This window comes from Hyperolius riggenbachi, chromosome 5, assembly GCF_040937935.1.
Source record: "Hyperolius riggenbachi isolate aHypRig1 chromosome 5, aHypRig1.pri, whole genome shotgun sequence".
Lineage (NCBI taxonomy): Eukaryota > Metazoa > Chordata > Amphibia > Anura > Hyperoliidae > Hyperolius > Hyperolius riggenbachi.
In genome coordinates, this window is record NC_090650.1 from 260,418,769 (window position 1) to 260,446,371 (window position 27,603).

A 27,603-nucleotide genomic window follows, 5' to 3' on the forward strand; every position below is an offset into this window, starting at 1 on the left:
TGAAATCAGGGCTAGCCTATGAGAATGGACCATATTCTATTCCAGGTGATAAGTAGCTTGCAGATGCGAGCTACTTATCACTATGCCATCGCATGAGGATTACTGGCAAATCCTAATGCCGGTTTCATTCGCGCGATGGCCGATCGTTAGGGAGCATTACCCAGGTGAAAGCCTGAGCCATGCTCCCTTTTTCCGGGCGATGGGGAGCGATGTTTTGTACTGTTGTGCTGTCCTTCAGCACCTCAGCCTCACTCCCCACACATATGCACACACCCGCCAGACATACGCTGCCATCTTCCGCCACTGCATTGGGGGTCTCCTTTAATAAGGAGACCCCCAGAGCTCCCTGTCGGGTCACCGCACATCTCTGAATCCCCCCACATAGCTGCACCGGGCATTCCTGGCAATTTACATAAAGTCACTAATCACCCGCCGCCTCTTGCTGCAAGTCCCGTTGTGTAATTACAGTGTATGTGGAGGGCTTCAGAGATGTGCGGTGGCCCGACGAGGAGGTCTCCCTATTAAAGGAGACCCCCGATATGCACACACCCGCCAGACATACGCTGCCATCTTCCGCCACTGCATTGGGGGTCTCCTTTAATAAGGAGACCCCCAGAGCTCCCTGTCGGGTCACCGCACATCTCTGAATCCCCCACATAGCTGCACCGGGCATCCCTGGCAATTTACATAAAGTCACTAATCACCCGCCGCCTCTTGCTGCAAGTCCCGTTGTGTAATTACAGTGTATGTGGAGGGCTTCAGAGATGTGCGGTGGCCCGACGAGGAGGTCTCCCTATTAAAGGAGACCCCCGATGCTGCGGCAACGATGTGTGTTAGCTGGTTTAGACCTGCTCTTTGCTTATGTCTGTCGGAAGCTTCCCGGAGGTATGAAAAGGGCAATTGGATAACGTGTAAAGAACTTGCTGTAAGTTCTTCACCGCCCAGAGTGGGTCTTACATTAAATAAGATAAGGCGATGCTCCCATCTCCTAAATTAGGAACTCGCCAGCGCTTAGCACAAAATATTCACCTGACGCCATCCATTTGGGTCTTCCGCCGCTGCTGCCGCCGTCTATTCAGGTCCCTGCATGGAAGAAATGCTAACATTTAGCTCCCAGAGCCCCAGCAGAAGCATCGGGCTCCCATTGGTTTGCAATAGACCAATGGGAATTATCCCTCCCCAAGGAGAATTCTCATTGGTTTAGTGGACCAATGAAAATCCACTTTGGTGCTCATGGAAGATTCTCAGCATTTGTGATTTATGATTTATGAAGTGAACATAGCCTTACTCATGATTTATCTGTCCTTATATTTTTATCTCATGGATTAGCTCTCCTTACCATTAAAGGAGAGGTCCAAGCTAAATCAAAATCCACTTACCTGGGGCTTCCTCCAGCCCCTGGTAGCCGTCCTGTGCCCTCGCCGCAGCTCCGGTGGCTCCCGGTGTCCTCCGCTGCAGAAGCTTCCGGGTCGGCTTCTTGTACACTCCGCCGCGCGGGTCACTTGGTCCGGCCGACGTCATCAGGATTATACTGCGCAGGCACAGAACTACTGCTCCTGCGCAGTACAGACCTGATGACGTCGGCCAGACCACGTGACCCACGCGGTGAAGCGCACAAGAAGTCAACCTGGAAGCCGACCTGGCGAGGTCGGCTTCTGCAGCAGAGGACACCGGGAGCACCTGGAGCTGCGGCGAGGGCACAGGATGGCTGCCAGGGGCTGGAGGAAGCCCCAGGTAAGTGGATTTTGATTTTTGATGTAGCCTGGATGTATCCTTTAGGGTGAAAAATAAGAAAGCTTTGTGAATCAACCCCAATGTCAGTTCTAATGGTCATTATAGGCACTTTCAGTAGTGGACTACTCGGCATAAGAAGTCCAACTGGTCTGCAAATAAGCTGCAAGCTGCAGGGCTCTGTGTGTTCTGGCACCTTGCTCTCATGGACAGCATTAGGCTTGGCTCACACTGTACAGATCAAAAACAAATCTGTCAAAAGGCTCAGTTTTTACATTAAACATCGTTTTTTCATCTGCGAGTTCCATTACCCGCCGCCACCCGCTCGGAATACCCGCAATGCATGCGACAGATCCATTTACCCGGAATTATCGCAGACTCTCTGGAATAATGGCGAGGGAGCAGGAGGACTTCAGGGGGCTGGAAGAAGCCCCAGGTAAGTAGTTGGGTATTTCAAGTGTCCCTATAAACCTGGTACACACTTTCAATTATGATTGTCCAATCACTGACCAATATTACCATCTCCATGCAGTATGAGGATCAAAAGATATTGAAAGCTATGAGCAGATTGTGTAGGTAAATCCTCATACTACATGGAGATGATAGAATTGGTGAGTGATTGGCCAATCGTAATTGAAAGTGTGTACCAGGCTTTACACCAGCCCATTTTTCAACTTTCCAAAAGATCGTTTTTAACAATTGACAGTTCGCTTGCTGCCTAAAGCCTGGTATACACATACAATTTTTATTGGCCAATGATTGGCAATTTTACACTTTCATGTAGTATGAGTGCTTACCTACACAATCTGTTTGTAGTGTTCAGAGGCTCTTGGCCCTCATAGAACATGGAGGTGGTAAAATGTATCAGTGATTGGCCAATCAAAATTGGATGTGTGTATGCACATTAAAGTAAATATAAGGCTTTTTAAGGAAAATTAGATCTACTTACCTGGGGCTTCCTCTAGCCCCTGGAAGGCTATGTGTCCCTAGCCGCAGCTCGGCTCTCAGCGGGTTGCCCGGGGTCCCCTTCGTTGCAGATGCCGACCCGGCGAGGTCGGAATCTTCTGCGCCTGCATGCCGCTCGCGGTTGCGCTCACGTCGCCAGGAGTGTCGCACAAATCTCCTGGCCACGTAAGCACAATTGCGAGCAGGTGCTGAAAATACCGATCTCGCCGGGTCGGTATCTGCAATGGAGGGGACCCCGGGAGACCGCCTGAGAGCAGAGCTGAGGCGAGGGACATATAGCCTTCCAGGGGCAGGAGGAAGCCCCAGGTAAGTAGATCTCATTGATTCCTGATATTTCCTTTAAGGCTACTTTCACACAACATTGCAAAGTGAAAAGTTGCATGGCAAGTTAGCACTGTGATGCAACATACAGTGAAGCAAACAATACACTGAAACTATGTTTGACCTCCACTCAGGCTCGGATTTACATCACAGGAGCCTATAGGCACAGATATCCTGGCACCTTATGCTGGATACACACGGTTCATTCCCGTACTCGATTCCCGTCGATGCGCCGCTCAATTCCCGTCAATTTGTTTATTTCCGACATGTCCGATTCGCGTTTCGATGGATTGTTAGGTCGATTTGCCATACTTTATATGGCAATCGACCTAAAAATCATCGAAATGCGCTCGGAAATGTTCGGGAATAATCGATTCGTCGGGAATCGAGCGGCGCAGTCGATGCGGGATCGAACCGTGTGTATTCACCATTAGACTTCGCTCTCTAAGAACCTGCAAACCCTTGCCAAACCGCACCACAAGTGTGCTGGCTATCACTTCTCCCTTACTTCCATTGCCCGTCATAGGTAGCTACAGGTGCCACTTAGTGTTAGGTAGCCAGAGCTATTCTCAATATTAAGTAGCTTTAGGTACCCCCAAATATTAAGTACCTAGAGATGCCCCTGACTGAAGGGAGAGCTTGTCAGCTGAAAGCTAGGTGAGTACCCTCTCATTTATGCTCTGCTCAAGACTCTGCATAGGGAAGGAGACACAAGGGGAGGTGAGTGGGCCGCCTTTCCATCATCACGCACCTGTAAGCACTTGCCTACAGTGCCTTATGGTAAATCCGGCCCTGCCTCCACTGTATACATGTGGATATTGTCTGGTAAACGCACTATGTGCTGTGCGCTATGCTGATGGATCCCACAACGCATTGCAATTATATTGTCTGTTATGATGGACTTATTTAAGTATTTATATAGTGCCAACATATTAAGCAGCGCTGTACAGAGTATATTGTCTTGTCACTAACTGTCCCTCAGAGGGGCTCACAAGCTAATCATAATATATCCTATACCGTGACAGATGCAATATGATAATCGTTTTTTTTTAACCTTTAATGGTCTTAATGTTGTGGCTGCTTGGTGCACAAATATAATACAATAAATAATAATTGTATTTTTTTTTTTTTACAAATAATAATGAGGAAGGAATTGTAATCAAGTAGAAAGGCTGTAGTTGCCCATAGCAATCATTCTTCCTTACTCCAACGCTGAACAGAAAGCTGTATTCTGATTGGTTGAGAGTTGCATATTTACTTCTCCCTGAGTTTTTTACATTTTAACGTGCTTTTATAGAAGTACTGGTGTAATCGGGCAGCTGTGAGCAATCCATTCCTCTTAGCCATCATATACCTGTCAGGTGAATTTCATGCTTCCCAGTGTCGGATGGTGCAGCTTAGGAAGCTGCACAGTGGAATCCATATTTGCATGGAAAGTGTTTGTGCTGTACAGTGATGGGATGCTACTACAGAGAAAGAGGCAGCCGCAGCAGGCTCTGCATAACACGTCCCTGGGAGATGATGAAACACGTGATGGCTGCTTTATCATGGAGGGAGGGAGGGAGGACGAGCGAGGGGGAAAAGGATATGAAAAAAGTGAAGTCTCTAACCTGCTCTACCTGCCTCCCAGGGTTCCTACTGCACCACCCCTCCACCATCCTCCATAGAGGTCAGCTGGTACAGTTTTAGCCACTTGCTGCTCTAGAGGAGCAAGTGTGGAGGAAGGAGAGATAAAGTGAGACCTGTGAACTTTGCACATCCACAGAAGTCATTCTGAGCTGCTGCGAGATCTCCGCCCTGCCAAACCTCACCTGTGTAACGAGCAGGGTGCAGCGGCCAGCGGAGGGAGGGAGGCATCTTCTGCCCCTGTGCTCCCCCCTGCCTGTGCATCACCCAGGGACCACTGTGCCCTTCACAGTGCAAACTCAAATCTAACTTTATATTACAGTAACTATGCTGATGTATAAATACACTATTAGTCAAAGTTTTTTTTTAATTTTGTTTGTTTTTTTTACTTTTCCCAGAGCTGAGCAACACGAAAATACTGTTGTCTGAATATCCCAGTGGCAGATCTAGTTTATGTGTAGTGTGGATTTAAGCGCTTTGACTCATCATCTATTCATCTATCTTGGAGTTTTGCAAGACGTTGTCATTAGGTGGCTTTATCCAGGCCAGCCAATCTTATTGCATTACGTTTCTAATGAGCAAAGTTTATAATGATACCAATCAGATGTATGCTCAAGATGTTTGCAAGCATCATAGTTGTGAAAAAAAACTTTCTTTTTAAAGTTGTAGCCCAATGTTAGAGGAGATGATGTTGCTTTTTTCCCTCCCCTCCCCCCTCTCCTCTTCTCTCCGCCCTCCTGACTCTCCTTCCCCTTCCTTGTTAAAGTCTCTCTACCAACCAGCTTTGAGCAGCAACAGCAGCAGCACCAAGAGCAGCATTTTGCCTGCAGGACCTGATGCTCATCCATATTAAACTGGCTGAGCTCAGGAATCCAGCCAGATCATCTCCTCCTAGAGCAAAGTTTATTTTTAACTAGCAAGCACCACCAGGTCCTGGATGGTGCTGCTGTTAGCACAGTGGCCTCGCGTAGAAAGGACTATCAAACTTTCTCACTACCACACTAGGAAAAAAAAGTTTTTGTCTTGACTTTTTTACACTTTTAGATAATTCTTATTAACATTTTTGGGTATGTTCAACTTTTACCACCGACTGCTTCAGATGGCATCCAGCTTGTGAGATGAAGACATCCCTTGTAAGGTAAGTTCGGATAAAGTTGGCATAACTTTTAATTTAAGCGTATTTTATGTTGTGCGGACATCTGTTCAGACTTTCCTCGATCAGAAAGGTAACTTTTGAGTAGATGATGCGGAGAACGGAGCATGAGAATCGTCCATATGGGGAAGTGTCTCGGCTGATGGCAGATCTCCCCTCCCTGTCCTCCTCTGTGCTGGTTGCATCCTCCATGTATCTTCCGTCTGTTTTCTGATACCACTTGCTGTGTCAGAGAGAGGTGGGGGATCGTGCTTGTTGGCCTTGACAAACTTTCCACCCCGGGGGAGAGGCAGAACTTTCCTCCGTGCTGGTCGCCAAAGCATAAGATGGTTGATCAGCAATGAGTAGGTGAGTTAGTGACTCTGCCTAGCATCTGTTCTCCTGCTGAGTAGTGGCGTGCGGAACATTAGAGGAATCACACGTCGCAAGACTTGGCCACGATCGTCATCATGAGTACAGGAAGGAGTGTGGCATCAAAGCGCATATGGGGGGATGTTGCGAGCGATAGTAAAAGGTGAAAACTTTGTCATGTGAACTATACGTTTTGTAACTTCGCGATGGCTTCAGCAACTCCTTATTTCTCCTCCCATCATCCCTCTGCGTAGATGCTCGTTTTTCCTAAGCTGATCATCACTCGCTCAGCCAGAACATTTTTTTTCCAGGGCAATTACGTTTACAAAACGTTTATTCCCCTCGGTTTCTAGAGTCTTTAGATCTACTAGAACTTTTGCTGACTTTTTCTATGATTCTCCCCTGTTGCCTAAAGCCTCGTCTCTTAGGAGACTGCGACCTTCTAATGGTTGCTAAGAAGCAGGGCAGTCTCCTTCTCCACTCCCGTGTCCCTGCTCTGTGGTGCCTGGTTTCCTGTGGGGAAGATGGAGATGAAAGTTTTTTACTTTTGTTGGGTTTAATTCGCGTTTGTAGAACTTATCGGTTTCATAGCTGATGAGATGTGTCATGTCCCAGTTTAGGATGATTAGATAGAGGCATGTAGAAGCTCTACAAGCAGTTTCAGCCTATTTCCTCTTCCAGGACAGCCTGTATTACTGCATGCTATTATGACTTCCTTATAGTGTGATCGCACTTTGTAGTATGTGATAGATCATTGTTTTTTTTGTAGTGTTTATGAAATGTAGCACGTCGGTGGCCTATGTGCCTCTGTAAAAGGCATCCTTGATGAGTTATAAAAGGAGGAGGAGAAAGAGAGCATTTCTCCTGTCTCAGCAGATCTGTCCTCCCCTGCTCCTTACTGGTTAGGAGATAGAAGGAGCCCAGATCCGGATGAGCAGTTCACATTCCATTACGAAATTCTACACGGCTTAAGAGCCAGCACAGCAGCAGCACCAACATACTACTCTGCACTAACTTAGGGGAGGGAAGTGTGTGTGTGTCTGATGGAGGGTACTCACTCTCCTCCTGCACATTAACTCTTTAGCTCAAGAGCCTTGTCATACCTGTTTTCCCTACCTCCATGCAGATTAGCATGTGACATGCAGAGTTGTGGAAGGATGGAAAGTATTTTTTTTTTACTTTGTCAAGTCAGATATACCGGTAATGCTTATCCATCTGTATAAGATATAATGCTTATCCATCTGTATTTACTTATAGCAGATATAAGCAGGCTTCAATTGACAGCTCAACGCTATTACTGTCCTCTTTGATTTACCACATGAATATTCCACATCATTAAATAATTATAGCTTATTTGTTAGCTTTGGGAGATCACTTGGGCTAGCTGTGTGATTGTACGGGGAAGTGTTTTGCTGTTGCACACCATCCCATCATCCATGAAGTTTCTAGTAGGTTTGACTTTCATCAGTGGCACACCTTGGCCATAGAGGGAGTTTTCACAGAACTGAATGCACTCTTCCTGCTGTAGTCCTGATGTGCTGTGTATTTCATCAGTCCGGATTAGCTGTAGTTGGGCAACCTATACTATCTTTACTTCTTTGCTTGTCAGGCAAGGCAGAGTCAGATGGGCTGAAGTTTGTACTTAACCCCTTCCTCATATGGGGGGGGGGGGGGGGCTAGAGAGCAATTTGCCATAGAGATGATGTTGGCCTAAATGTATGTTTGCTTCCAGTATTTTATGGTAGAACTAAACAGATTTTTCCAAGCATGTTAATACTGCACACCGAGAGCTGAGATCTCAGGTTTAAAGGACACCTGAAGTAAGAGGGATATGGAGGCTGACATATTTCTTTCATTTTAAACAATACCAGTTGCCTGGCTATCCTGCTGATCCTCTGCCTCTTAAGCCTCGTGCACACGCCATACCAGATGCAACGACGGGTCCGCCGGACCCTCCCGCTGCGCGATCTGTAGCCGACAGTAGCGCGTGTGTGCACGCTGTCGGTGGACTGATAAGGCTGTTTCTGAACCATCCGCTCAGCGGATCGTTCAGAAACAGCCTTATCAGTCCGCCGACAGCGCATACACACGCGCTACTGTCGTCTAAAGGGTATGGTGGACCCGTCGTTGCATCTGGTATGGCGTGTGTACGCAGCTTTATACTTTAAACCACAGACCCTGAACAAGCATGCAGCAGATCAGATGTATCTGACATTGTCAGATCTGACAAGATTAGCTGAATGCTTGTTACTGGTGTTATTCAGACACTACTGCAGCCAAATACATCAGCAGGATTGCCAGGCAACAGGTATTGTTTAAAAAGAAATAAACATGGCAGCCTCCATATCACACTCACTACAGTCTTCCTTTAAGTTGAAGATGGGCAGCACAGTTCTGAAAGTGCATTTAGGACTTGTATGGTGAGAGCAGTGTTTTTATGTGATCTGGACACCTGCCGCTATCTACTTATCTTGTGCAGGGATACTAACATCTATGTAACATAAAGGTCAGCAGAATGACTGTAATGCATAGACATGATTACATAGGCCCTCATATTAAATATATGTTGGTAATATTGCACAAACTCGGTACAATCAGGATTGTAAAGTGTGCGTCCAGAATAATAAAATCCACCAATTGTTGGGTAGTCTATTTAGTCTGCAGTGCACAGATTGTTCTGTGCTGAATGAGTTAGTGAGGATGGTTTACAGAGTTCTTACCTCAGTTTGTTTTACATGTTGCTGTGAGCTTAGTGGGTAGGATGAGGATGCTTCCATTTTCCCTGACTCTCTGTACTGACCTTGTACATGTGTCCTTTTACTGCATGGAGACTCTCTTTGGGCTGGTGCACACCGAGCGCCTCTTTCAGCGTTTCTGCAGCCGCTTGCGGCTGCGGATACGCTTGGTCAATGTATCTCAATGGGGTGGGTCACACCAGAGCTGGAAGCGTTTTGCAGAAACGCATACTCCCGGGGTGAGGCATTTTTTGGATTGTGGATGCGTTTCTGCCTCAATGTTAAGTATAGGAAAAACGCAAACCGCTCTGAAAAACGGCAGTTCAGAGCGGTTTTGCAGGCGTTTTTGTTACAGAAGCTGTTCAGTAACAGCTTTACTGTAACAATATCTGAAATCTACTACACCAAAAACTCTTCCCCAAACCGCAAAATGCTAGCTGAAACGCTACAGAAAAAATAAGAAAAAGCGTTTCAAAATCTGCTAGCATTTTGCGGATCTGCTAGTGGGTTTTGGTGTGCACCAGGCCTTAAACTGAAATCCGTATACTGCCAGAGCTGGTGACAGAGTTTTGTATACCTTAGGTTATCTCGTGGTGAGATCCACAGAATCTGTCAGGTGGTTGTGCGGGCGCTAAGGCGTGAGTTTTACTTTCACGAGCGTGGAAAAAAAATGAAAATAATGTCTTATGTTACAGAGCTGTAGTGTGTGTGTTCCTGTGTGGAAGAAAAGCAAATAAAGTTAAGTCCTTTAGATGGTGGTATTCATTATCCCTTTTAAAAGAAGGTGGTGCTTTGAAGGTCATAGGATAAGTGTTGCTAAGCAGCTAAACAGAAGGGAGCTAAAATTAACCCTCATATCTTTGTAAAAGGCAAGATGAGCGTTTTTTCCTTTACATTTACAAGAATAAAGTTTAGTTAGTAAGAGCTAAGATGCCTGATTTGTGTCCGTTTGTGAAAGTCCTTTGCTGCTGTTAGCAGAACACATGATGTTTTGTCAGATGGCACAAGTAGCCTGGGTAAACATGTGGAGGCAGCGTCAGCTCCGATGTGACCATTTAAAAGACACACTGCTCTGCTGGCTGCAGAGGCTGGGGATGATTTATTGAAACTTAAAAAAAGAGGCTGTTGCCCTTAGCAACTTGACAGGTGTTTTCATTATACAGTCTGCAATAGGAAAATTGACCACATGTGTGGATTAGTCATGTGATGTGACAAAGGGTGGAATAACTGTCCAGCATGCTTACAGTTACCATATAGAAAAATTATTTTCCTTCTGAATTGAATCATTCTTGTCACAAGTTTACAGGTAGACACTTTACACCGTGTTTTTACTGCAGGAAATAATTACTTTTAGTTTTGGATATAGCTATCTTTAGAACCTTGTTCTTGTCTGGCTGCATCAAGAAACATTTTTACCCAAATTCTTGTTTTGACAGGAACAAGCACCTAGAAGGTTGTAATGCACAGCTCCAGCTTTAGGCCTGGAACCCATTAGAGCGTTTTTGTTTTCTTTTTTTGAGCACTTTCAATCGCTAGCATTTTCCCTAAACGTTCTGCCAATGTTAACGGAGGGGACAGATTCCACTAGAGCAATTGTGATTAAGGAAATCGCAATCGCAGGACATTTTGGAAGCGTTTCTATTCTAATTGTATAGGAGCAGGGAAATCACTTGCAAAACGCTACCACAAATTGCTAGCGATAGCGTTCTGTGCTTTCTAGTGGGTTCCAGGCCTCAGGCCGCTTTTACACAGGAGGCTGAAGGCATTGAATCCACTGCCAGTCAGCTGCTCCTGTGCACGGCTGGGTGCCTATTAGCGCTCAGTATCAGCGGTAAAGAGGCAGCCTCCCATTTGGAGTCACATCTGAGTGGCCGTGACCAGACATGACTTTTTTTTTTTTTTCCCAGGTAATGCCACCATGTATCAAACGATGACATGTGGTGTTACAAACTCTGCCATTCGGTTGCATTTTTAATTTCATCGAAACGGCGCTTGCGGCAAGCAAATGGGAAGCTAAACTGGTAAGTGCACAGTTCAACCGCCTGTCTGAAAGAGGCCTTGGGCTAGTTTCACACTGGGTTTTTTCACTAAACATCCTGTAAAGAAAGGATTGCAAGTGAGGTAGAAAACTGCGTTGTGCGTTACTCTGGAAATGTGGCGCATAGAGTGAGGCATACGGTACATTAAAAGTATGCTTCACTGCATCTGTAAACGCACACAGTGGCCGGTAACGCACAGCATGCCTTGCATTATTGTGATGGATTTCACTGCACTGCTACTGTGCTGATGTAAATGTACTACTAAAATATAATTGCATTACATTTGCTGTGCATTTATACTATTCAATGCACCGCAACATGTCAGCATGAAAATAGTCCTACTAATTTTCGTCAGTAAAGAACGTTAGAATCTATTGGTTTCTATGGACTTATTTTTATTTTTTCCCCTCTGCTTATTCAGTCACTTAAATTATCATTTTCATTGTTTGTTGCCTAGTGTATCAAATTTGGTTACTTTTTGAGTGAGTTGCACAACTCTAGTGGTTCAGTGGATGCTCAATAGATTTATGCTGAAACTGAGGTCTGGGGTACAATATGGTAGAAATCGATCAATACCTGACTTCCAATCTGGGAGCGATCGTACATTCATTGCACAATTGGATTGTTATATGCAAGTTTAGATTCTAAGGCAAGCAGCAGAAAGTTATGCACTGTCTATTTACGAAAAAGGTCTAAATAATGTTGTCCTAGTTCTGGATGAAGGGAAGTGTTTGTTGCTTTATAAACCTACTGAGTGATGGATGTGGATTGTAAGTGTGCACTGAAGCAATGTCTCTCGTCTCTGTGAGGCATTACCGGCACTGTGGGGGTTAAGCGTTCAGGGAGATCATATTGGATGTGCATGCAAACTGTTCAGTGAAAAGACTTTGCCCACCAGGTTTATTACCTGAGAATACAGACACACAGAAGCAAAATGAATCATTGTTGTAACATGCTGTAAAGGGTGGGACATTTTCCTGATCCTGTTATCTGCAATCAGGTAAAGGATGGAGCCCTCACACAATAGCACTGAGGTGTGGAGGGCGCTGCTCTCCTCTGAGAACTTCATACAATTCACTGCCTAGATCAGTCATTCTATTCAAAGTACTGATTTCAAGGCTTTCTATTGGCTCCGTATCAGTTGCCAACATTAACTGATATAAACAGGGCTATATCCCAGGGGCTAGGTAGCCAGAGCTTAGCTGGCTCCTAACTTTCTGCTTAGGTTTCTGCTAAGGGTTCTTTCACATGAATTGCTGACAACAGAATGCTAGGGGCCTCTTACACACTGCAAATCACAAATGCGATTTGTGATTCTGATTTTTCCCTGGATGCTATTAACACAAGAAGAAAAACGCAGCATGCAGGACCGATTAAAAATCAGAATTGCATGTAAAATTGGATCAAAATCGCAATCAGAAACGCATGTAGTGTGCAAGAGGCCTAAAGCTGGTTTTACTTGGTGTTAGTACTGGTTAGTGTCGTACTCCCTTCTGGGCAGTAAATGTTACTGGGATTTCCCTCAGTCCATGCATGCATGTCGCATTACGCTCCTGTCATGCGCACTGCCTGCGTCGCCCATTAACGTGCATGATCCATGCGGTAAGCCCTTTTCATGTGGTAATGTGCTGCAGCTTTTGCATCAGATCTGGTGCTTCAAGGCCCGTTTCCACTAGTGCGGCGCGATTTTGACGGGAAAATCGCGGCAACGAATCCGCATGCGGTTGCGGTCTCGTTGCCGTTTCTATGCAGATTTTCACGCAGAGTCGCTCGCGGTTTGCACAACGCGATTTTAACCTTGTCAATGCCGGCAAGCATTGACATGGGTTTTCAAGCGGAATTGTTGTGTCAATTGTTGACAGGCGTGTGGTTATAAACCCTCCCATTTAGTTGTAGTATTTTGAAACTGGAAGGCATTTACTCACGCCAATTGGGTGTCAAGATGGCATTTATAACCATTTTGCCATCCATGTGCAAGAGGCCTAACTGTTGTCAATAGAGCTGGCTCATGAGTTCAGTATTTAGCAGGGCTGTGGAGTCAGAGACATTTTTGGTACCTGGAGTCAGTCGGTGGTGGAGTTGGATAATTTTTTGAACCAAATCCATAGCCTTTGTAAAAATTAGACTAAGAAGTCGGAGTCCTTTTGGGTACCTGGAGTCGGAGTCAGCCGGTGGTTTCATAAACTGAGTTGGAGTTGAATGATTTTTGTACCAACTCCACAGCCCTGGTATTTAATTTGTCCTTCCCTGAACACAAAACTTTAGCCCTGTAAGCTTGTGTGCGCAAATGTACTGCCTTGCTATTATCCATTTGTCTCAGGCTGGGCGCACACTTGTCTGTCAGTTTTCTGTGCGTGTTTTCCTGCATGTGTTTTCTGCACACCGTGTGTGTTTCTGGGAAAATGCAAAAGCTTCTTTTTGACAGCAGCTAATGCAATTGATAGCAAAACTACACAAAGCGCTGCGCTGCTATCATTTTTTATTTTTTTTTCCTGCATGTGAAAAATGCATTTAAGTTCAAGCTAGGCCATTGATAAACATTGGTACTCAGTTTTCCTGTGCAGAAAATGTCCATGAAAATACAGGTGTGATCCCAGCCTAGTGAAGCTCTGAAAAAAGTTTGAGAAGTTACTTATTTGCTGTTTGAGGTAATGCTTTGGTTTTTGCAACAATTAACAACTTTCTAAAGCGAAATGCTCAAAGTCATCCACATTTTATGTGAGTCAGTTTTGTTGCTGAAGACAAGTGTATTAACATATGCTAAGTTTGTTGGTGTTCCTTTTTGTTGTCCATCAATAGCATCATCACTGAAGACCAATGTCTAAATCTCAATATAGATGCTAATCATGTAATGCATTTAGGGATGTTAATATAAGTTATTGCTAAGTAGGTAATGGTTCAAAGATAAGATAATCTTGGAAACCTCTTTCTCTACTATTTAAACTGCATGGCATTGAAAGTCAACACCAAAGAATAGCTTACAGGTTGTCTACTTTTATGTTTGGCTTATTTTTTTTTTTTTTTTTTTATAAATGGGTAATGAAACAATGCATTCCATTGTGTCATTCAGTACAGAATATTGACTTTAACTTGGTCACCTATATCAAAATGCAGTTTCATACAGAAAATGTATATAAACTTGAACCTTCCTAATAAACCATTAAGCCTGGAACCCACTAGGAGCGCTTTTCTGAGCCCTTTGTGATTTGAAAAGCTCTTGCTAATGTAATGCTATGGGTGTGATCCCACTTGAGCGATGTGATTTTGTAAAAATCCCCCATAGCATTGCATTAGCTAGAGCTTTTTCAAATCGCTAGTGGTTATAAAAGGCTGCTAGTGGGTTTGAGCCCTTATGGGTTAGCATAAGTTGCAAACCCCAGGTAATGTGTTCATTATGAATGCTTGTACACCATGTGTGTCAATACAGGTTTTCCAAAGAATCCCTAATATTTTACATATATACATACAGTATATTTAAAGAGACACTGAAGCGAAAAAAAATATATGATATAATGAATTGGTTGTGTACTATGAATAATTACTAGAAGATTAGCAGCAAAGAAAATATTCTCATATTTTTATTTTCAAGTATATAGTGTTTTTTCTAACATTGCATCATTCTCTAATATGTGCAGATTACACAACACTCTGCATTCAAAATTATTATTTCAGAGCAGTCTGTGAACTAATGAACTCTCCTCTGCCAGAGGAAAAGTAAATAGTTAACTAACAGTTGAGATAATAAAAGTCAGAAAACAGCCCTCTCCACGACTTTTGAAAGTCGTAGAGATAATGGCTTTTTTGTATAGAGATAACAACTGGAGTTTCTTAACTCTTCCTGTACTAGAAACAATTAGACTGATGTATCTGATCTTAATGTTTTATTTCTTAGCTGTACTACACATATAAATCATAATATCATAGTTTTTTTTCGCTTCAGTGTCTCTTTAAAGTGAACCTCCAGACTAAAAATCGACTCAGCAGCACTGAAAAGGCCAGGTGTTTCTTTAATAGTTTCACAGCATCAGAACTTTGTTTCTCTTGTACAAGCTTCATTTTTAGCTGCACAGAAGAAAACTGCCCGGGCTTTTTTTCCCCTGATGCTGTGCAAAGCATGATGGGATTTCTGATTTTGTTGTTCTTGTTCTGCTGTTTTGGTGCAATTTTTTTTTTTTTTTTACTTTTGAATTTGACATTTGAAGCCTAGTGTGTGCAGCTGGGAGGGGTAATCAGGACACAGGACAGTTGGAACTGTGTCTCCTGCTCCTTGTCACCTCCTTTCAACCAAAAAGATGGCTGCCCCCATGACAAAGATGGCAGCCCCAATGAATCACAAACATTTGCCTGTTCTTTTAAAACAGGGTGGGTAAGAGATTATATTACCTATCTATTCTGATTAACATAACTAATGTAACTTAATAACAGTATGTTTGTTTAGGCTGAAGTTCCCCTTTAATAAGATGTGTTATTATACATACATTAATATTTTCTGAACTGTTCATGTACCTCAGATTTGTTACACAGTGGGTAATGCAGTAAACTATAACATATGAACAATTTTAAAGGAAACCTGTAAGGAGAGAGGGGAAAAAAAGTTTAACTTACCTATGGCGTCTACCAGTCCCCTGCAGATGTCCTGTGCCTGCATCGGGAAAAAACGATCCTCTGGTCCCCCACCGCGGCTCACTTTCCTTTCGCCGACTTACAGGTCGACGGCCACTGGCCGTGTGCGCCCTCACTCCGTTGTCGGGAGTGTCCCGGGGACGTGGGCGGGAGCAAGGTTGTGCGAGGCAAGGGCCGCGCAGGCGCAGTGTCCTACGAACTGAGAAAATTAAATTAAGCCACGGCGAGGGGACCGGAGGATGGTTTTCAGAATGTGTTTCTCTTATTTCTTAGATATCCTGCAAAATTGATATATTTACTATGTATCATCCGCATCACCCCATAATGTCCTGTAATTGGTGTCCATTTAATAATGGTGTAGGATGTTTTCACACCAGTGCCCCAGTTATATACTTCGGACAACACAAAAATTTAAATGAAGGGAATTCTTGGTAATTCCTTCCTCCCATACTTATAACTTGCCTATCTGTAGACTTGCTATTACGGTTTGCTTTCTGGAGGTTTAGTAGATGCTCAGTGCAATGTCACACAAATGCACAATGATAGTAGTTTACAATGTTCCATCTTGCCAGGCTATTACATGAGTGTACAGTGCAGGTGACCCTACACATGGGATACTCCTACCGAGAATTTCACATTCAGGGTAATTGGCCTCTTCATGGAGTAATGTCATGTAGAAGGGTCAGGAAAATGGTCAGGAAATGTGATGCGATTGAATATTAACAGATATTACTGAGGAACACTATGATCCTTCTTTGCAGGGCATTCACTTGCAGAGACTGATGATATGACTTCAATAGCATTGGGTCTTGTATACACAAATACTCCATCAATCTTTTTCTTCACTTAATATCAACATAGGCAATTCTATCTTGTCCATCAGCTACTGAGGTCCTCTGACTCGGCTTATAGTTAGTTTCTTGATGCTACCTCACAGAAGTGTGGCAAGTTTGGAGACAATTATTAAAAAGTATAAATTGTAATTGTATAGGTGTATATAGTAATATATATGATTAGAAGAAAAACTTAGTTATGGGTAGGATGCAGTGAAGGCTATTGCCAGGAGAGCTTACAATCTAATGCATAGGTAAGGCATTATGCTGTTTTCATTGGCAGAATAGAAGCATTCCGGAGTAACGTGTTTTCACTGGAGCCTGTTAGCAATCCTGCCATTAAACAAAGGTAGACTTCAGTGAAAAGGTGCTTCACACAAAAGCAGTATGTTACGGGTGGAGACTGTTTGCTCAGTGTGATTCAAATAAGAAAAGCTCAGGCAGTCTGAAAGCCTCAGTAGAGTTCTGCCAGGGATATGAATGGCCTGACAAGGATTCACCTGTAGACTCCAGACTTCTTAATAGGGGTGGATGGACTTTATTTGAAACCCCCCACAGGCATTGTTACTTTCTTTGTAGTCATTGTTGGCATTTGTAAGATAAACTTGTTAAGTGACTGACTTAACTCATTTTACTTTTTTTGAGTTGCTTATTGTGTCCATCTTGTGAAGGAGGTTATTCAATGCAAGCCTTTCACAAGCAAACAAGTACAGTTTGGAGAGCTCTGTAGACACAGGAGCATCCTCCTCACACCAACAGGCCAGGATCTTTATTTATTGGCTTTTTTTTTCCTTTTCTGATAAGTTAACATGGCTTGTGACTGGAAAAACCTGTGTGCATATAGCATTTGGAAACTAAGACAGAGACAACTGGCTGGATCTGTGTCAGTAACAGATGTCCTCCCTGTCTGAACCCATCCTAGCTAGATTAGCTTTAGCCAGGGTACATGGCTGCATCCTCTTCAAGCTGCTGTTAGCCACATGGTAACGCTAAGGACCTCTGGTTGCCATAGCAAAGGCAGCAGCTAAAGCAGTGCTCTGTGGATTTACCTGCTCCGCTTCTTGCCAAGGCTAGTGATGCACTGACTTGGGATCCTCCTTTTTATTATATTAAGTTTGTACCTGATAGCTTTTCCCTGCAGGTAGAATGAACAAAGCTGGTAATTCTGTAGGCAAATGCTAGTATTTTTGTAGAAAGTTACCTGCTACTATTGCTAACTCCCTAAGAATGATATTCTGTGGAGGAGGCAACTGTTGTTCTAATTTACCAGAAGAGGTGCTAAGAAAACTGGGGCAAAAGTACATTGTCCAATACTACAGAAGACGCAAATGAGATATATATATATATATATATATACTGTACATCTATAATAATTTGTTACATGTTACAACCATTCTGTTTGGTTGCTCCAGGCAACTGCCTCAAGCTGGCCATATACTTGTAGATTGCCACCCGATGAGGCAAAACGATTGATTCCTCTCCAAAAGGAATCCATTCCTACCACACACAGCAGGGAACTGCAGCATTGCACTGTTAGATGCAGTGCAACGCCATGGGCTGTCAATCTTCCGCTGTTCTGCCGCCCTTAGTTGACTGATGCCTGGCACACATGGTACAATTTTCCCCTCAGATCAATGGGAAATTTCCCTTTCAATCTCCAACATGTCCGATCGATTTTTGTGCAATACCGATCTCAAAATCTATCTGATTGGAAACAATCATGAGTGACATCCCTTAAAGCGGTATTGTCACCATAAAAAAATCAAATTTGAACAGCAACTGGTCTGAGTGTATTAAGTGATAAAGATGCTAATCCTGCATTCAAAACTTGCAAAACTGTTATGGTTTGTAGTTATCACATACTTTAGGAGCACTGGCCCTAGTGCCAAACCGTTCCAAAGAGTTGAATGCTGGGAGTTCTTTTTATCTAGATTATATTCCTCTTCCATTTATTTCCCCGCCTAGCTGCTTATCAGAAACACCCTCTGACTACTTGTGTTTACAAGCAAGGCTGAGGTGACTCCGCGATTTGATGTGTAAATAAAAAAATACAGCGCAGTTGTTAGTATACACCTCAGTGGGAGTGTCTAAAGACTCTGGGACGAGGGCAGCTTATGAATACACAATGAGCAAGAGAAGGGAGGGGGGAAAACAAGAGTCAAGGAGGATATGATGTCAGCATTAGCTTGGCACGATGGCCACTACCTAGAATGGGATTTTCTGCTTTTTCTTTGTAAAATTCACAGGAATCATTACGTGGATAGCACAATACATCTGTTATGTAAGTAGAAGTAGTATTTATTTACTTATATATGTGTTTTTTATTTCTAGGTTAGCATGGGTGTCGCTTGTTCTTTAAGCCCAATCTATACGATACTCTGTGCGATTCGATTACGATTCTATTTACGATCCGACATTATAATTTAGAAAATAGATTTTATTTCTGAAATCTTGTATTTTTAATTTGAGTCCACTTTAATTTTTACTGCCCAAAATCTCCTGCTTTTATGAGTGAGGATGAGGCTTTTGGTATCTTGTCTGCAACCCAAGCATTGAGATAAAAATCTTGCGTTTTTTGCGGGGGGGGGGGGGGGTGTTGTGTTTGTGGTGTGCTTTTTGTTTGTTTGTTTTTTATTTAAAGTTGAGCTTCTTTTAAGAACCATGTTACTATCATTATGTGTTTAGTTTATGCAACAAGTTTGTATAGGAGGAGTTGCCTGGGGCAATATTATTTTTCCATACTAAAGAATGGATGCTGGTATTTCTGGATTCCAGCTTCTGACCTCTCTAAAAAGGAGGAACATATACCAGGGGAGTAATGTGACCTTGAAAAATGGACCATGTGTTTAAAGATCAACTGTGTTTTCTAGGAATTGAGAAATTTCACTAGTGATGACTAATGTGCTCACCTAATAATGAAAGTGCAAAATAAAAAGCCACTTTATTAGTGTAAAGAATGCCTGTATATATGTGTGATTTCATCGTATGGTCTGTGTAGTCAGGATTTGACAGAACTTCAGCAATTACTCATCTCATGAAAGATAGCTGCTCCTTTTTCTGTGTGAAATATCCTCTCAAATGCCAGATTGTACACCAAGACATTGCTCTTATCTCATCACTGGTCCCCTCAAAGCTGTAGGTCCTCTGGCTATTTGTTGGCTCTTTTGATATTCTGACCATAGAACTTTATACAGGAGAATGGAGTATGCTTGATGGTGTCTGCTCCAGATGTGCTGAGACAGCAGATTTTTCTTTTGAAGATACCTTGTCACTATCTCCTGCTGGTGGCTGCCTCAAAATATTTACTTGACCACAGTCTCCTGTACCAATGGGCTGGTAAAAGCACAATTTTTGTTTAGGAAGCAGAAACAGAAATCCCCCCCCCCCCCCCCCCCCCCCACTATTGATAGTCTTTTATCTTTGCAAGTGGTTGTTAGCAAGTAACTGCCACAGCCCTCCTCCTCTTCCTTCCCTGAGTTTCTATGGAAAGCCTTGACTTGGTCCAGGTGTATACATGTATGTAGGCATACTGTGCACTGCTCTGCATTCCTGTCCAGCAGCTAATATGAGAATCGAGGTCAAAGCAACAGCCTGTGAAAGAATGTGTGATTTGCAGTTTGTGACTTGTAACCTTCATAACATTAGGCTAGCAGCTGGATTTTTATAATTATCCAACAACGGTTTTAAACTAGAGCCTGTTGTGCAGTGTGGTTCTAGGTTCAGTTGCATCATCTTTTTAAGCAAGATGGTTTTCTTGAAGAGGATGTTGGCTAGTAACTAATGATCTGGACCGCCTGTCTCTCTTCCTGTTTGGGAACTCATTTCCCTCACAGCAGATTTTTTTTTTTTTTTTCTCTTCGGGACCTTTGATATCAGTGTTCTACAAACTGCAGTTTTTCTTTAAGGTTTGCTGGATCTTTTGTCAGTATTCCTTATTGTTATTTCTTATAAAATACATACTCAGTGCATTCATTATCATTGCAGCAATATGTGGTTTAATATGTAACCACTGTCTTTCTGTTTAGGTATTTTTGATAAATGAGAATTAGCTAACATTTCACAGACACTGTACAGAATAAGAGCATCCTTTAAGAAAATAAAGTGATACATAAAGCAATTCTTGTCATCATAATGCTGGAAGTAGCAATCTGCATTCTTCATAACATATAAAGTGCGTCAGTCATCTTCCTCTTATGGTGTTTGCTTTTTCATTTGGGAGGGAGTGGGTTAAGGTACTACCAGTTACTACCGGTTAGAGGTGTGGGGGTGTTATTTTGTGAGCTTTCACTCCTACTTGCAAAAGCCTTGCAGTGCAGTGCAGGCCCCCTCCAGAAGCAAAGCAGATAAATCCTCTTTCAGGATGGTAACAAGATGCTGGAAAGGTAACTTATACATCAGTGCCAGATTTCAGAACTGATTCATCACCAGCATGCACCCTTTCTCGTGTGCAGCTCCAGAAACTAAACTGAGTGCTTTGCTTTCCAAATCTGTGTTACGCTCTAGGGGTTTCTTGTAGTAGTTAAAAATCGGATTTTGATGGGTGTTGGTTGAACGCTTAGTCATCTGATCTTGGGAAGAGAGGATGTTCTGATATCCAAGTTTTCATTTGTTTGTGGATTTGTACTTCACGGGCAGCAGGAAAAGATAAAGTGTTACTCCAGCATCAGAAGTGAAAGCACCACTGCAGAAACAGATGGGGTTTAAGTACACACATTTTAAGGCTGGTTTCACAGTGGGACGTTAAAGTCCCAAGTTACAGCAGCCAGTAGCACAGCACTGTAAAATCAATGTGCTGTTCACAGTGCACACGTTGCGTTACATAGTAACGCAGCACGTTTAAACAAAGTGCTGCATGCTGTACGTTATACTGGGCTAAACCACGTTAGACTGTTTGCACATGCTCAGTAATGTTGGAGGAGGAGGTCTCACCTCCTCCTCCTCCTCCACAGCCAGCCACATGGCTAATTAATATTCACTGCACTGTGGTGACTCCTGGTGAGACTGTAGTGTTGTCCGGATCATGAACAAATCGTTCATTTGATCCGGATCTTTTTTGTGTGTCGAATCATCCAAGTCATCACAATGAAAGATTCGGTTCACAGTGGATGTCTGTCTGGAAGAAACAGGGACATACAGAATGTACAGTGCAGGGAAAGTCCTGTCCTGCTAGTCATTTCACCCAGTCTGCTTCCCTAGTAAAATGATTCAAATGATTCGGTTCAAAGATCCGGATCTTTTCAATGATCCGATTCAAATGATCCGAATCTTTAAAAACATACGCACTTCCTATCACTAACCTGGAGCGGCTGCTTTGAGAGCTGCATAACGCAGCTCAATCTGACGTCCAACTTCAACACCACCATGCGTTGGGTTAGGGGCACGTTATGCGACCATAACGTCCCTTAAAACGTAACGTCTTGGTGGGAAAGTAGCCTAAAGCTAAAATTAGTAGCCATATGATCAATGCTCCCTGTTAGCTTATTCATTTTTCACAATTCAAATTACCTTCATAGCGTGCAGTTTAAATATCTGCAACAGTTTATGCTGTTCTTTCTCACAGTGAAGAGCAGGGATGAGCAAGATCAGTTTTGCCAGAAGCTAATTTTTCCCAGTGTATAGATTCACGTGCTGCAGCAGAGAGGGTTAACTTGCTTATATTGTTGCCGCTATGCTGCACGCTGCTCTCCATCTTCCTGACACTTCTGCTTTGATAGCCGGAAGTACTGCTCTGAAGGTGGAAGTGTCAGGTAGATGGAGAGCAGTGTGCAATACGGCGGCGATATAGGTAAGTTAACCCTGTGCACCCTGGGACAGTTTATTTTATTGCAAAAGCGATCCCGCTCATCCCTAATAATGTGATTGGTTTGACTGCATTGTCTCATGTTTTGCTAGCAAAAATAAATCAATAAGCTATGATATAATGAAGAGCAATATTATAAAAATATAGTTCTCAGCAGAGACTTCTAGGATGTTTGGAAAGGGCTTAATCCTGGTAAACAGAACTGCTTGTTAAGCTACATACCTGCAAGGGGATATGTAGCCTAGCTCTGTCGCCCAAGGGATTGGACACCAATCGCAGCCACAATGCTGTACAACTGCAACAATCAAAAAATTGGCAGTGGAAAAATTAAATAGTGGAACATACACGCCAGCAAGGATAAATACAAATAAATTCGCCCAAAACGGTGTCAAATATGACTAGAACAATATCAAATTTTATTAATTAATGACAAATATATAAAAAAGTACATGGGATGGCCACCCCGTCATGACTCATCCATACAGACCCTCACACATACCAACACTCATACGCCGGCTTCTGGACTAAATAATGACAGTCTGATAATTTCAGATATAGACAATATGCAAGGGAAAGCAGGTACTGGGGATCACTGAGAGCAATAAATCACAAATGCAGTATATCTGTTCCTCAGGGTTGCCAGGCTGTTGCCTTTGTCACAATTGCATCACAATGTGAAAGCCAGTTTAAGCAGGTAGTCAGGTTAGCAAGCAGATAATGAGTTAGGCATCAAGCAAAAAGCTGTAGGCAGATAGCAATGCATAGATAGCTCATAGTTCAGCCCCAATTGTATCCAGCCAGCAACATCATCTGTACCCACGATTAACAATGGTGTGGTTACAATCTCACCAGCCCCAGATGTCAGCTCACGGAACTGCCAGGGTGAGGAAGGAAAGCATACTCTTTACTGTCCACAGCGTTAAGGTGACAGAGCTTGGCAGGCTAGAAGGTGGAAGCCCGGGTCTAAGCAGAGGTAGTCCGTCGGCCGAACGGACTGCATGCGTGGCAGAGTGGAGATGCCCTTTTACAGACCTGGTGCGGGCTTCAGACGGTGGTAAGGGCGGCGTGGCGTCCCATGCAGGAACCGTGCAGCTTCCCCCGACGTTTCGCCGCCTTCTGGCTTTCAAGGGGGCGTGGCTGTACAAATGCAACTGGGGGGGGGGGGTGAAGGGACAATGATCGCGTGCCAAGGAGCAGTTTCCAGCAGGCGATGAGTGGTGAGAACCATGTGATACTGTGTCGGGCATCACTAAATATTCTTCATCCATCTTTAGTGATCATAGTTTCAATGCTGTACCCACGCTGGCCTGACCAACCCATTTCTCAGCCATGATGCCCATTATAGTGCACCTAGGCCGATTTCAGACCAGCATGGGTATGGGCCTTTAGACTAGGCACAGGACACAGATAAATGACAGAGTAGTTTGTAGACCCACCCTCTCCTAAGCAACACAATAGTGGCAGTTGTCACACACTACCTCCTGTGTAAAGGTGGCCCCTAATGGTCCAATTTCTAGCGAAAAATCGTTCGAGTGATCAGAAATTCTGATCGGACGAAAAATCGTTCACTACACCATCAACTAACCAATCATTGCTTCCTATCTATCACGACCAACAAGAAAATCGAAATTTTGGTTCGACGAAAATTCAATCGGACGATTGTTTTTATAATCGTTCATTATCGATTGTGCCCATCAACTGAGATTATTTACAACCAATCCGATCAGAATTTCTGATCGCTCGAACGATTTTTCGCTAGAAATTGGACCGTTAGTGGCCAGCTTAAGCCTCCATCAGGCTAAATTGTAGTTGGAGAGTGCAGTCCTTTTTTGATTGGCAATCTGCTACACCGGTACATGAAAGAACTATGAGAAAGAACTTAAACATTTAGTATCTCTATGGCGGGACTAATGATAGTGTGGAATGTTTAATACAGAGGAATTTGTAATGTGTTTAGACCACATGCTACCATCACTCTGGATACTGTGATGTTTTGTTGTGATATGTAATGCTGACTGTAAAAAGAAAGATGTGATAATTTCAGAAGGTGTAATGTTGTCTGATGTAATAAAAAAAAATGGGAAGATTTGATTTTACAATAGAAAATTGTTTGGGGTATCTGCCTTGTCTGAACATCTTGACGTGGATTCATTTCATATTAAAGGACCACTGTCGTGAAAATCTTAAAATTTAAAATATATGTAAATACAGATAAGAAGCATGTTTCTTCCAGAGTAAAATGAGCCATGAATTACTTTTCTCCTATGTTGCTGTCACTTACAGTAGGTAGTAGAAATCTGACATTACATTTTAAGATTTTCATGGCAGTGGTCCTTTAAGAAAATAATGCAGAACTTATTTTTTAAAAAATGGATTAAAGGACTTTTAAACATCTCAGTGAAATTCTGTGTTTTTAAATAGCTTTCTTGTATGAGTTTGACCATGTTAATTGAAATTCTTTACATTTCTACAATCTGTAGTCATGTTCTGCAAGATCTTCCTGAGTGACTCACTGGTACTGATTCAATTAAATTCTCACAGGAGATGTTTTCACACCTTAAACATGTTTAGCCCCCAGAAAACAAAAAGTACTCAACACAAGTTGTTCCAAAGTCACTTTAGTTTGCTATTGCTTTTCTGAGCTACTTTTTAGCTTTTCACTTGCAAGGTGCGGCAAATGTATTATGTAGAGAAGATGAGAAAACTAACCCTGTGAGAGAACACTAATTGAAAGTGGATTATTATCTTGGTTAATACTTTCTTATTTTTATGTTTCAACATTCTGTCCGTTTGTACTACATAGACACGCATCTTTAGGAACCAGTGATGCGTACATATTAAATATGAACTTGGGTCAGAAATGAAAACAGATACATAGCTTAATTCCTCTTTACCAATAGTTTAAATTAGGGCCAATTTCCATTGGGGAGCCACGCCAGTTTCTGAATCTGACACGACACCCTTGCTGTTGCGACGCTGCAGCCGAAATCGCTATAGCCTTGCCATGCAAGGCTATAGGGAATAGTTCTGCGGTAAACTGACGGAATGTGCAAAATCACAAGCGGATAAACGCTTGGGATTCTACACTAGTGGAAACAGACCCTTAACATTTTTAATTGGTAAATACAAATTAAAACTCATTTTTAATATTTGGGTTACCTTCTTCCTAAAGAGAGGTTGGACAACAGTGGCGTGTTTGTGATGAAGATGCTAGTGGTCTAGTCACAAAAAACAAGCATAAAAATTGCTGCTTCTAGTTCGACTACTAATGCCACAAGGCATCCTTCATGTGCTAGGAATCCAATGCTGTATTATGTTATGAGACAGGGATTTAATGTTTTGAAAGAAAAGCTGTGAATTTGTAGTTACTGTAGTGCTAATAGATGCTAATGAATTGCAGAAACTCAAAGTGAAGCCTCTTGTGACTGGGACAGAAAGCTGGCACTCCACGATGGAAAACCAGGTATGGATGGATAACCTATTACTTCCCCCTATGTTCCCAATCCCTCTCCCCACTATTTATTCCCGCTCTCACCAGACATGTAAAACTGGTGATAAGATAATGTTCCCAGAGTAAAATCAGCATTTCAAAGAGGTCAGCACAAAGACTGATTAACATCTTTATAACATGCAGTTATAGGACCAGCCTGCTTTGGTGATGCTTAAACACACTGGATGATGCAACATGTGAAAAGGCTGGGTACTCACTGGTGACTGGTTAGCTTACCAAATACCTGTTTTGTTTTATAAGCTTCAGGAAGTGCTATATAAATAGTATTTAGAAAATGTGTGACCAGCATGCTGGATGTTGGAAATGTTCCTATAACACATACGAATGGACTGTTCCGGCCTCAACCATTTTATTCTCCCATTCCCAATGAGGGCATCTAGAGAATGCTGGTTAATATTAACAGCCACAACCATGCAACTCTACAAGAGGTGATTGAGTTACTCCATTCTGTAAAATGGCTCACTTCTTCCAACCACATGCATTTATAGAGGTCCTGATGAGTTACATTAAAGAGAATCTGTATTGTTAAAATCACACAAAAGTAAACATACCAGTGCGTTAGAGGACATCTCCTATTACCCTCTGTCACAATTTCGCCGCTCCTCGCCGCATTAAAAGTGGTTAAAAACAGTTTTAAAAAGTTTGTTTATAAACAAACAAAATGGCCACCAAACCAGGAAGTAGGTTGATGTACTGTATGTCCACACATAGAAAATACAACCATACACAAGCAGGCTGTATACAGCCTTCCTTTTTAATCTCAAGAGATCATTTGTGTGTTTCTTTCTCCCTGCAGTTCTCATGCACTGAAGTTTCAGGCTGCTCTTTTTTCTCCTGCAAACAGCTTTGCCCTTGTCTGTAATTCTTCAGTATGTGAAAGCCCAGCCAGCTCAGAGGACGATTTATCCAGCTTGTAAAAGATAAGAGAGAAGAGAGAAGCTGCTCTAATCTAAATAATACACAGGCAGTGTGCAGAGAGAGGCCTGGAAGGGGAAATTCGTAGCAGAACCACAACACTGAGGAACTTGGCAGCCTTCCAGGCACAGGCTGACAAGTCTGACAAGGGAAAGATGCATTGATTTATTACAGAGACTGTGATAGCAGAAAGTGCTGCAGTAAGCCAGAACACATTAGAATAGCTTTTGGAACTTGTAGGATGATAAAAAACAGGATGCAATTTTTGTTACGGAGTCTCTTTAAGGAACATTCAGTACCCTTTTTTGGGGGGTGAAAGAGGGGGGGGGCACAGAATAATAAATTAGAAAAGTGCGACTTATTTATGATTGAAGGACCACTTGAATCATACAGCGTTTTACAACACAACACAGCCTAGTGCTACGTACACACATGCGACAACGATCGTTCGTTGAGAACGACGAACGAGCTTTTAATTGATGAAAGAACGACCTGAGTAAAGTTAGTTTTTAAATGTGTGTAACGATATGTTCGTTAGAACGAACGTTACATCACGTAAAGCAACTATTGCGCCTGCGCATAAAAATGAGAAGTTTCAGGGAGAAATAGTGAAATGCGCATGTCAAGCCTAGTACGAATGACTTTTTCCAACAATGTACTACTTTTGCAAACGATCGTCGTTGGTTAAAATCCGCCGAGACAGAACTTTCTTTTGTAGCGATTTGGCTCGTTCGTCGTTTGCCTTAATAGTCGGTGGTTCGTTTTTTGTAACGATCGTCGTTGGTAAAGATCGGGGAACGATCGTTACAAACGACTATAGTCGCATGTGTGTACGCACCTTAAGGCTCATATACACCTTAGATTGTTCTGCTTAAAATCTAGTGTGTGCACCGCAGCCCCTCTGCCTCCTCAGTGTGTTGGAGAGTGATCCGGTCTGCCAGATTACCTGAGCTGATGCTGCCAAACATTGATTGGCTGATTAAAATTGGATGTGAGCCA

General features: G+C 42.8%; 1 protein-coding gene across 2 annotated transcripts in view; it reads left to right on the top strand.

Annotated features, from left to right (window-relative positions):
* Nucleotides 1-5,444: 5,444 nt before the first annotated feature.
* RREB1 (ras responsive element binding protein 1) overlaps nucleotides 5,445-27,603 on the top strand; it is a 128,792-nt gene continuing 106,633 nt past the window's right edge. Inside the window, exons 1-2 of one of the 2 annotated variants that reach the window (XM_068236850.1) lie at nucleotides 5,445-5,782; nucleotides 25,579-25,641. In XM_068236850.1, coding sequence (XP_068092951.1) covers nucleotides 25,630-25,641 — 12 coding nt within the window. In that variant the 5' untranslated portion in view covers nucleotides 5,445-5,782; nucleotides 25,579-25,629. The remainder of the gene's footprint in view (nucleotides 5,783-25,578; nucleotides 25,642-27,603) is intronic. The other variant, XM_068236852.1, reaches the window with a different exon arrangement.